Source organism: Ptychodera flava, chromosome 21 (assembly GCF_041260155.1).
Source record: "Ptychodera flava strain L36383 chromosome 21, AS_Pfla_20210202, whole genome shotgun sequence".
Lineage (NCBI taxonomy): Eukaryota > Metazoa > Hemichordata > Enteropneusta > Ptychoderidae > Ptychodera > Ptychodera flava.
The window spans coordinates 10,686,111-10,698,294 of NC_091948.1; the positions used below are offsets into that span (position 1 = coordinate 10,686,111).

The 12,184-nt window shown below is 39.0% G+C and overlaps 1 protein-coding gene across 2 annotated transcripts in view; it reads right to left on the bottom strand.

Moving 5' to 3' along the window:
* LOC139121387 (uncharacterized) overlaps positions 1 to 12,184 on the bottom strand; it is a 44,940-nt gene that overhangs the window by 12,747 nt on the left and 20,009 nt on the right. For both annotated transcript variants that reach the window (XM_070686217.1, XM_070686216.1), the window contains exons 5-10: positions 11,191 to 11,247; positions 10,930 to 10,993; positions 10,278 to 10,322; positions 9,662 to 9,852; positions 9,111 to 9,194; positions 8,774 to 8,903 (exon numbers count right to left, since the gene is read on the bottom strand). In XM_070686217.1, the coding sequence (XP_070542318.1) occupies positions 8,774 to 8,903; positions 9,111 to 9,194; positions 9,662 to 9,852; positions 10,278 to 10,322; positions 10,930 to 10,993; positions 11,191 to 11,247 (571 nt within the window). The remainder of the gene's footprint in view (positions 1 to 8,773; positions 8,904 to 9,110; positions 9,195 to 9,661; positions 9,853 to 10,277; positions 10,323 to 10,929; positions 10,994 to 11,190; positions 11,248 to 12,184) is intronic.

Consider the following 12,184-nt stretch of genomic DNA (forward strand, 5'->3'; position numbering starts at 1 on the left):
AACGAGTTCGCATGCGTCAAGGTATATTTGCAGCAAATACACTGCCATAGACTCTCCACAGTCGCTGTGCTTTGTTTTGTGCCCGCCCACGACTGCCACGATGGGCCTGCATTCGAACACCTCTTTTTCAGAATTCCAACAGCATTAATGAACTGTTATTAGATTTCTATATAATACTAATAGCCCCTAAACTTGTAATAACAATAATAATAATAATAATAACAAGGCAGTATTGCTGAAGGCAATGAGTACTTGGGCCGTGATAGAGTAATTTTGAGGACAATATATACTACTATTCAAATATGGTCTTGAATTTCCTCCTGTCAATTAGGCATTTGATTAACTGGTTAATAAACGAAGCAATGGCATTACAACGGCAAAATATGTCTAGCAACTTTTGTGGAGTTTGAGGCAGGGTTCTTTATTTATAGTGGAAATTGCTTAAACTCCTTAAATATTCAAATTACAGCAAATTTCTTTTGTTCTCGATGGTAGATGTCTAATATTTAGATGGGTATATTTAGATATCTACCCTATAGTTATCCCTATATACCAAAAATCGGACATCCAGCTCTATTGGCTTGCTCAGAATTAGATATGCGCATAATGTGTGAGGTACAATATGTGGTGTCATAAGGTGTCCCATCATACCAAATATGAAGGGTGTAGCACTTGTGGTTACTGAGTTGTGGAAAAATATATATATTTGAGGTCAAAGGTCATTGAGGTCACGTGACATTTGTCAAAATAATTGTATTGCTAAGTTATTCCTATATACCAAAAATCAGACCTCTAGCTCTATTGGCTCGCTCAAAATTAGATATGCGCAGAATTAATGAGGTACAATATATGGTGTCATAAGGTGTCCTATCATACCAAATATGAAGGGTGTAGCACTTGTGGTTACTGAGTTGTGGACAAATATGTATATTTGAGGTCAAACGTCATTGAGGTCACGTGACGTTTTGTCAAACAAATTATATTGTTAACTTATCCCTATATACCAAAAATCAGACCTCTAGCTCTATTGGGTCGCTCAAAATTAGATATGCGCATAATTAATGGGGTACAATATGTGGCGTCATAAGGTGTCCCATCATACCAAATATTAAAGGTTTAGCACTTGTGGTTACTGAGTTATGGACAATAATGTATATTTGAGGTCAAAGGTCACCAAGGTCACATGATATTTTGTCAAAATGTCTGAGATATCTGCGTGAATCGATGGACTAACTGATGGACTCACGGACGGATATGACCCAATCTATAACCCCCCTGGACTTTATCCGTTGGGACTAAAAACTGTGTCACTGCATCCTTTAGGCAATATGAATACAATGAGAAACTAAATTTTTATTTTTCTTGGCCTTACACATGGGAGTCTATGGAGAACTGCCTTATACATGGGAGTCTATGGAGGTGTAAACTAAAAAGTCCTCTAACACGGCCAAATTCGATCGCATTGTGAAACAAATCGACGTGCATCTGTATGGGGTTGGGTACTATTCTTGTGCAAAGTTTGAAAGAAATTGACCAGGGCATGTCTGAGATATCTGCGTGAACGGACGGACGGACGGACGGACTGACATGACCAAACCTATAACTCCCCCAGGACTTCGTCCGTGGGCACTAAAAACAACGCAACAGTTATTACAGCTACACCGGCGGTAGGTTCATATCCAGAGCCCCGTACGGTCTGCCGCCGTCGCTTGAAAACAATCTCATAAACCTGGCCATATGGGCAACTGTGTATGGGCAGCTGGATGCTTGACTTCCCGGAGAAGGCGAGCTGTCACGTTCAAGCTCAGGATTATTTGTCGATCAAATTTCAGTAAATTTACCTTACCTAGATGAAATTTTGTCTATAGGCTGAAATTTCGTTGAAGTTTGACAAAATTGCATCGATTTTTCAGGTTCATATCCGACATTTTTGAGTTTTGAGTGCAGACAGAAATAAGTTTTGAGGCAACATGGCTGCGACCCCATGTTGACCCCTAGCCCTGCGTATGATGCTATGTGCTACAGCTAACACACAGCATCGTACGCAGGGCTAGCGAGAGAGTTGCCGACATCGACGGTTATTTACGAGAAGTGAATAAAAGACTGTCATTTTTGGAAGCGATCGAGTAGCTGAGGTAGGCTGGGATACGACTTGGGCCCAAGGACGCTGAATTTCGGCAGTAATTTGGCTTTTTACGTCATGTCCCAAAATGGATTTGAAGTCACCGACCCTACGTACGAGTCTTTGCAGGGCTGTGGTGAGTGGGGCGATTAGCTGTAGGGGAACACACAGCATTGTACGCAGGGCTAGTTGACCCCAAGTGAAAATGTGTTCGCGATCAAATCTTCCTATATTTTTTTCAGAATTTTCGACAAAATCATTGCTTCTTAAATCTTTTGTAAAATATAGAATACTAAAATAAAAATGTGATGTGCCATGTCTCCAGATTTCTATTTAAAATATCGTTCGTTGACCGTTCGACGGAATACTCATTTCGCAAACTTGTGACGTAGTTGAAATTCAATACTGACCGCCAAATAATCTTAATGAGACAAGATCATTCTAGACATCCTCCAAATTATCCAACCATTCGCGTTGGAGTTCAGCTCGCTTAGAGTATCATAACATTCTTCGGCCTTCATTTAGATCGACCCTTATCTCTCCCATTTAGGAAATAAATATACAAGCTACCTTGACAAAACTTCGTGCACCATCCAGGACCAAACGCACTACAAATCTGTCTTGACATCATCATCTCCTTACATGGTAATCAGCATACCGTATTTTTTAGCAAAGGAGACACAGAATACGTCGGAGTATTCAGTTTCAAAACGTATTACATTGTGTGATGTTGTCAAAAAAGGTAATGTTACTGCAGTGGTATAAATTACAAAGCACAAAAGTTCAAATCAGTTTATTTTGGACTGGCTTTACCCAACATTTCATATTGTTTCTTATGCCAGATTTGACCACGTGCTTACTGGCGACCCCTTTACATGCAAATTTTGTGTCAAATGGTGTGTTCTCCTGGAAAAACAAACGTACGATTTCTAAATGAAGGAGGCGAAATTTGCCCTCAAAACTCGAAACCACCCTTTTATGGGGTGTACCTAGCTATTTGAACGAGCTTCTCAAATCTGCAGCTCTATTTCGAAATGATGGTCTGGTTTTCTTAGCTCAAGGATAAGTGTTCTCCATCGCTGTGGGCATTACTATTCTCAACTGGGGGTAGAGTTTCCAGTCGTAATGTTTTTCATTGTGTCCGGGATATAAAACCTTTCCTTTTCACACTTTTACTTTGATTAACACTAGTCCAAATCTTGTCAGCGATTAAACATGTTTCAAGTTTAAATGTTAAATTCTGGTCTCGAGCCCTCTTGTTCGACCAAACTGAAATTACCCCTCCCACTTCGGCTCGTCCAGTGGGTGTAGCAAGGGTCGTGCCATCGCCTAGGAAACGGAGGGTGCATTAATTGTTGCATTTCGATGCACATTTTGATTATATTCAGAAGATTTTGTGGCCAAAACTCAGATAGAGAAGCATTAATATTCACATCTCACTTATTCAAGACTGGCTGAGAGCAGCACTTCCATTCAGTTAACATCATTACGCCATTTATTATGCCAAGAAAGATGAAGCCAAGACATTTTGCCCTCCCTGGTCTCAGCCAGAAATGGTTATACCTTAGAGAGTTTTTTCCCACGGAATGAAAACAAATGTACTTGGGCTGAGGCCCAAGTACAATAATAATAATAATAACAAGGCAGTATTGCTGAAGGCAATGAGTACTTGGGCCGTGATAGAGTAATTTTGAGGACAATATATACTACTATTCAAATATGGTCTTGAATTTCCTCCTGTCAATGAGGCATTTGATTAACTGGTTATTAAACGAAGCAATGGCATGACAACGGCAAAATATGTCTAGCAACATTTGTGGAATTTGAGGCAGGGGTTCTTTATTTATAGCGGGAATTGCTTAAACTCCTTAAATATTCAAATTACAGCAAATTTCTTTTGTTCTCGATGGTAGATGTCTAATATTTAGATGGGCATATTTAGATTTCTACCCTATAGTTATCCCTATATACCAAAAATCGGACATCCAGCTCTATTGGCTTGCTCAGAATTAGATATGCGCATAATTAATGAGGTACAATATGTGGTGTCATAAGGTGTCCCATCATACCAAATATGAAAGGTTTAGCACTTGTGGTTACTGAGTTATGGACAATAATGTATATTTGAGGTCAAAGGTCACCAAGGTCACATGATATTTTGTCAAAATGTCTAAGATATCTGCGTGAACCGATGGACTCACTGATGGACTCACGGATGGATATGAGCCAATCGATAAGCCCCCTGGACTTTATCCGTGGGGACAAAAAAACTGTGTCACTGCATCCTTTAGGCAATATGAATACGATGAGAAACTAAATTTTTATTTTTCTTGGCATCATACATGCGAATCTATGGAGAACTGCCTTATACATGGGAGACTATGGAGGTGTAAACTAAAAAGTCCTCTAACACGGCCAAATTTGAAAGCATTGTGAAACAAATCGACGTGCATCTGTATGGGTTGGGTACTAGGCGTGAACGGACGCACGGACCTCGGACTTCGTCCGTGGTGATTAAAAACAACGCAACAGTTATTACAGCTACACCAGCGGTAGGTTCATATCCAGAGCCCCGTACGGTCTGCCGCCGTCGCCATATGGGCAGCTGGCCGGATGCATGACTTCCCGGAGAAGGCGAGCTGTCACGTTCAAGCTCAGGATTATTTGTCGATCAAATTTCAGTAAATTTACCTTACCTAGATGAAATTTTGTCTATAGGCTGAAATTTCGCCGAAGTTTGACAAAATTACATCGATTTTTCAGGTTCATATGCGACATTTTTGAGTTTTGAGTGCAGACAGAAATAAGTTTTGAGGCAACATGGCTGCGACCCCATGTTGACCCCTAGCCCTGCGTACGATGCTATGTGCTACAGCTAACACACAGCATCGTACGCAGGGCCAGCGAGAGAGTTGCCGACATCGACGGTTATTTACGAGAAGTGAATAAAAGACTGTCATTTTTGGAAGCGATCGAGTAGCTGAGGTAGGCTGGGATACGACTTGGGCCCAAGAACGCTGAATTTCGGCAGTAATTTGGCTTTTTACGTCAAGTCCCAAAATGGATTTGAAGTCACAGACCCAACGTACGGGTCTTTGCAGGGCTGTGGTGAGCGGGGCGGTTAGGGGAGAACCATTTGATTTCTGGGGGGGGGTATGGAGGAAGAGGGTATGGGAGCAATTTTTTTTTTCCTGTCAGAGTGACAGCAATTCTTTTTTTCTACTGTCAGACCTGCATCAATTTTTTTTTCCCAAATGGAGTAGCAGTGCAAATTTTTTTTTATTGGTCATCAAGTTTGTAATGTGTTGTATATAAGGGAGCCGTCATTATTGACGGCCTGAAACTCTGAAATTTCGAGTGACCCCCCCCCCCCCCCCAACCATGATGAATTTGAGTAACCTCCCTCTCTAACTCTGAAATTTTGACCATTCCCCACTTAGAAAAATTAAATACCAATACATGTAATTACAGCAACAGTAAAGACCTTTCAAATCTTGATGTACCCTGCTAGACTATCATCAGTTATCTCATGATGGTTCAAAAAAGGTGAACACATCAAAATGAAATTCAAAGTCACAATAAAATAAAAATATAAAAGATCACGCAGTATCTAACCATATAGTATATTGTTTAATTTTGATGGATATTATGACAGGGTTTTCACTAGGATATCTGACGGGCAGAATTTGAAAGTACAGGGGGAGAACATGAGAGAGGCTTAGGGGGAAGTGTCACAGGGGCTTTCCCCTATCTTACATGGAATTTTTTAAGATATGATGTGTGCAATGGTGCAGTCTGGTGCAATCTGAGAGTTTTTTTAATTGTTTACTAAGTGAAACTATTAGAATACCCCAAGGGGGAGAGCACGAGAGGGGGGTCCCCCCTCTCGTATTGGAAATTTTGAGAATTGATGTGTTTAATGGTGCAATCTGAGAGGAGTTTCAGTTTATTTTGCACTCGGTAAAACTGTTTGAAAATGACATTGAACACTGATATTTTTTACATTTTTTGCATGATCAGTTTTTGAGTCACAATATTCAACAACCAAACAATGACAATACAATTTGTGAAAAACAGTTCTGTTTGCCAGAGACTGAAGACAAATGAATATACAGGAACGGAAAATCTGTGACCTTCTTGTGTCATTTCTCCAGCTGCCAGCTTCTAATGAAAAGCCTGAATATGGTATGTTTGCGATCCGGTGTTTGTTGTCAGAAAAACAAGGCTCACACATTGTATTTCATCATATTTGTTGTTCCTCAATTTTTCATTGTCAAGGTACATCTTTCTAACAAATTCATATTGAGAAAAAAATATTGGTTTTAACACCAGTTTATTGACTCCTGTCTTGTGTTTTAAATTTTCACAATTTACAGAAGTCAAATAGTCCCCTTTAGATAGTGCCTATGCTATTGAGATATGGCAACAGAAATCCTGAAATATGATTTCTTGGGTCAGAAAATGGAAGGAAAACATTGAGTGTACTGAGGTGTAAAGTAGACCTATGTAGTGCATGCTTATATCATAAGTGCTGGGAAAAGAAACATAAGAATTGCTTGTGGTAAAACATTTGCGCCGCCTATGGCGGCGCGCCGGCAAAGAATACATGAGAATAAGGTTTCCAAATTTTCCTTATTTCTGGTGCATTGTGACAATTTTTTTTTCTCTTCTGTCTGTTATGACAATTTTTTTTTCTCAGGCCATGACAGGATCAATTTTTTTTTCTTCTCTCTCACCTGGTGACAAATTTTTTTTTCTCAAAATCCTCCATACCCCCCCAGAAATCAAATGGTTCTCCCCTTAGCTGTAGCGGAACACACAGCATCGTACGCAGGGCTAGTTGACCCCCAAGTGAAAATGTGTTCGCGATCAAATCTTCCTATATTTTTTTCAGAATTTTCAACAAAATCATTGCTTCTTACATCTTTTGTAAAATATAAAATACTAAAATAAAACTGCGATGTGCCATGTCTCCAGATTTCTAAAATATCGTTCGTTGACCGTTCGACGCAAACTTGTGACGCAGTTGAAATTCAATACTGACCGCCAAATAATCTTAATGAGACGAGATCAGTCTAGACATCCTCCAAATTATCCAACCATTCGCATTGGAGTTCAGCTCGCTTAGAGTATCATAACATTTTTCGGCCTTCTTTTAGATCGACCCTAATATCTCCCATTTAGGAAATAAATACACAAGCTACCTCGACAAAACTTCGTGCACCATCCAAGACCAAACGCACTTCAAATCTGTCTTGACGTCATCATCTCCTTACATGGTAATCGGCATACCGTATTTTTAGCAAAGGAGACACAGAACACGTCGGAGTATTCAGTTTCAAAACGTATTACATTGTGTGATGTTGTCAAAAAAAAGTCATGTTACTGCAGTGGTATAAATTACAAAACACAAAAGTTCAAATCAGTTTATTTTGGACTGGCTTTACCCAACATTTCATATTGTTTCTTATGCCAGATTTGACCACGTGCTTACTGGCGACCCCTTTTCATGCAAATTTTGTGTCAAATGATGTGTTCCCCTGGAAAAACAAACGTACGATTTCTAAATGAAGGAGGCGAAATTTGCCCTCAAGACGCGAAACCACCCCTTTGGGGTGTACCTAGCTATTTTTAACGAGCTTCTCGAATCTGCAGCTCTATTTCGAAATGATGGTCTGGTTTTCTCAGCTCAAGGATAAGTGTTCTCCATCGCTGTGGGCATTACTATTCTCAACTGGGGGTACAGTTTCCAGTCGTAATGTTTTTCATTGTGTCCGGGATATAAAACCTTTCCTTTTCAAACTTTCTCTTGATTAACACTATCCACATCTTGTCAGTGATTAAACATGTTTCAAGTTTAAATGTTAAATTCTGGTCTCGAGCCCTCCTGTTCGACCAAACCGAAATTACCCCTCCCACTTTGGCTCGTCCAGTGGGTGTAGCAAGGGTCGTGCCATCGCCTAGGAAACGGAGGGTGCATTAATTGTTGCATTTCGATGCACATTTTGATTATATTCAGAAGATTTTGTGGCCAAAACTCAGATAGAGAAGCATTTATATTCACATCTCACTTATTCAAGACTGGCTGAGAGCAGCACTTCCATTCAGTTAACATCATTACGCCATTTATTATGCCAAGAAAGATGAAGCCAATACATTTTGCCCTCCCTGGTCTCAGCCAGAAATGGTTATACCTTACAGTTTTTTCCCACGGAATGAAAACAAATGTACTTGGGCTGAGGCCCAAGTACAATAATAATAATAATAATAATAATAATAATAATAATAATAATAATAATAATAATGATGATGATTGTGATGATGATGATGATGGTCATCATCATCATCATCATCATCATCATCATCATCAACGTGAATTTAAAGGGATGTAGTCGTCTGAACTGCGCTCAAAGGTCGTATGGGACCCATACAACCCATGGCAACAATGTATCCACGTCACAATGGTGATTGATGACACTTAAAACATGTCTGTCATAATCTATCATCGTACAATTTAAACGTTGCAGCTATGATGATGAGGTGCATCTTGATATCGAGCACGAAATACATTGTTTGTAAACAAGAAACTTGCACAGGCGCAGTACCGACGACTATATCCCTTTAAAAGACACAAAGTAGCATTACCCGTACCAAATATGTCCATGGTGTCATTTTTCTCCACGCCCATCGTTGTCGTTATGAATGGTTCAAGCGTTAACATCTGTCGATGATACGGTCCTAATTTACTCTGGTTGTAGTAATCCCTCAGCACAGGAACGATCTGCCATGAAATAAAAAGACGCCTTGTCCTTAGAAGTCTGTAGCAATATACTATAGCGTCGTCTGCATAGAAAAAATAAGTTCAAGTACCTAAAAATTCAAGTGTGGTCGGTAAACATAAAAAAGTAAAAAGTAAATAAAATAATACTTTAAGAGTTTGTTGAGGTAATTTAATTCTAGTATTGGACAAAACAAGTCTCATACTCACGAGTATCTCGTATTCATCATATAAGATCAACCCGGACTGACTTGTCTGCAGCCGAAAAAAATCCCATGGATAAGTCGGAAACTCCTATTGTGTGGAAAAGAAATAAGATGTCTTGCGGCATCACATTTTAATGCACTGAGGACATCGCCATGACAAGGTGAATGTAATTACCCTACTACTCATAATTGTTTTCTGAAGTTCAATTAATGACACACAGATTATCCAGATCTAGCATAAATACCAGTTGTTAAAGCTCGAGTCAAAACGGAGGGTTTTTGGCTCTATTTTATCGGCCAAGATGTATGTACATCAGGTTGTAGATTATCCTTCTCAATACGTTCTGAAGACAACAGCAAACAGCGCTACATGTATGCAAAGGCATGATGCAGCTGTGCTATCATCATACTCACTAATCATATCACGTCATGTTGATGACGTAATCTCTAACATAAAAATCGTATCCAAGCAAAGTTATTTCCAACGGAGCTCTTACATCATAACTTCCAAGCAGTTTAAAACGTACCACACATTCTGAAAAGACGAAAACTTACATGTCTTTGTACACTGTAGTAAATGGATGAAATGGCATCAAGGTTGTTAAACACAACATAGTATTCTTTCACACTGTCTCTATGTTCTACTGGACAGGACCAGGAAATTGTCACTGTACACGATGAGTTGTCTTCGGTACCGATTACACTGTCAACCGTCACATTGTATACAGGTTTTGCCTCTGATTCGCCTAATTTCCCATGAAACGATCGAACATAACAATGAACATAGATTTATAATCAATAGCATAGGTGAATATTTACATGCGTTTCTCCATTAACTTTTCTTGTTCCTTCAATTGTGCCCGTGTTTGACATTTTTATCTTGTTACACAGAGCAGTTAGGAAGAAATAAAAACATGAAAGCACGTGAACGCAATCGTTGATGTCGTATACCCAAACTATATACATATTGATTATAGTAACGTCGCGTGCTTGTAGTTACCCGACAGATACATGTAAAGGACTCTCTATCAATTTTATGAGGTACAAACGAGTGTATTAGCTGGAATACGATACCTTATTGTTCTGTAATTTGTCAAGGTATTAGACACTTTTAAAGATTCTGCACCACACAATACCTTTTCAGAGCTATGATTTATGAACATATACTCACAGGGTTGGCGACAGCGTTCAACACCAAAGATTGACCTATTACAGCCTGTAAAAAATTTAGATGTAGTTGTGATCATTAGAACGATAACAATTCACTGCATATATAATTTTTTTTCAAAAAATTGATCATATTGAGTGCTATTGTTACCGTTATCTTGTCCTGAATTCGCCACTCGGCACATCATTTACATACACCGAAAGTAATGCCACATCCACCCTCCTTAGAAAAACCACTTCCATCTGATGGTCACTGTTCTTGGTGCCTTGTGCAACCACCAGCACTATAGGTTTGACCGTAGTATTATTTAAAACAGTCTCTTCCCTGTGTAAACATTGTCAAGTGCATTGATCATTGAAACACGTTACTTGTGTAACACATACGCCGATATCATCACCCTTCCGAGAGTTGCCAAATCTTACGAGCACTTTCGCAACTATAACGTTCACCTTATGATGTATTTGAGTATGTCACTGTAACGGAACCAGTTGTGCCCATATACAGACATTGCTTCTGATACGCATTTGTTCGGTTACAGAACGTATTAAACATGTGAAATCTGGTATTTTATTTTGAAGACAATCGCCTATCCATATGACAATGTTGAATGAATCACATTGCATCGACAACGAGCCCATGATAAAACATTACTTACTCGGAGAGATCTCTTCATCACAAAACTGCCAGAAGTTCTTGTGGGGGGAAAACTGCATCCCAACCTTAAAACGAATGACAATACCAGCACATATTTTATATTAGTGACTGTGAACCCAAAAATTGAGCTATGTCGCAGTGACTAGATATCATCGATTGTGCAGGATCAAGCATACTGAACGGAAATTGCAAACCATTATTCATATATTTGACATATTTCAGGGACTTTATGTTTATCTGTAATAATTTGAAGACTACCTACCCGCAAGATGTATTTAGTTCCAAAAAGCACATCATGAAATGTCGCGAATGCAGTTGTCTGAAAAGGAAAAGAAACACAGAAGCATATGTTAATGTAAACAGAAACGATTGAAAACGTTTTGGAAGGATGGTTTTTCTCATAAAAGTAGAATCAAAGATAAGACTCATAATGAGTCTCAACAAGTGGTAGACTTGTACAGTATTGTGAACGTTTGAGAGTCCCAATACCTTTCCCAAGGCGTATTCTAACTGAACGCGCAAGAAATTTGCGTTCTATTTAAAGATCCATTAGCTGTAACTTTGGTCATTTTTTTTTTTTTTGTGTCTGTGTATCATCTGCAGTTTCTGGTTTGAATCCCTGAACCATGGAGAAACTCCTGATATTTAGCTCATAAATATACCCTATATGAGTATAATCTGCATTGTTATTGTTTAAATTTTGTATTCAGGTCCGGAATAGAATTTATCAACAATAACAATGGTCATTTCACATATACAGGCTGTGTTGGCAAGCAAGACACCGGGCATTGGTCATGATGATCGGATTATAGTAAAATTCTGTAGTTGATACATTGAAAAAGAGTAGTGAAAAATTAGTCAAAAGTTACAGCTAATGTCCCTTTAAGTATACGACCGTTTCTCACAAACTGTATATGTACAGACAGATATGGCTTCGTGCTGATAAATCTTGGGAAGCTATCGGGTGAGTGAGTAATCAACGGAAGCAACTCTAGCTTTCAATCAAAAAGCAAATGGATGTTCTTTAAAAACGGCAGCAGACACATTTGTGTCTATTTGTGCAGGATCCTACTGATCTTTTATTCCAGTCAAAACTATAATCGATAGTAGGGAGGCTGAGGGTATTTTCATTGTACAGTACGTACATGTCACAGGAGCAATCAATGTACGAATTTGCTGCAAAGCACACAAGGTCAGAAAAATATTAACAAAGGTTCACAAGTCTGCATTTTGGTTTAAATGTAAAAGCAGTCTAT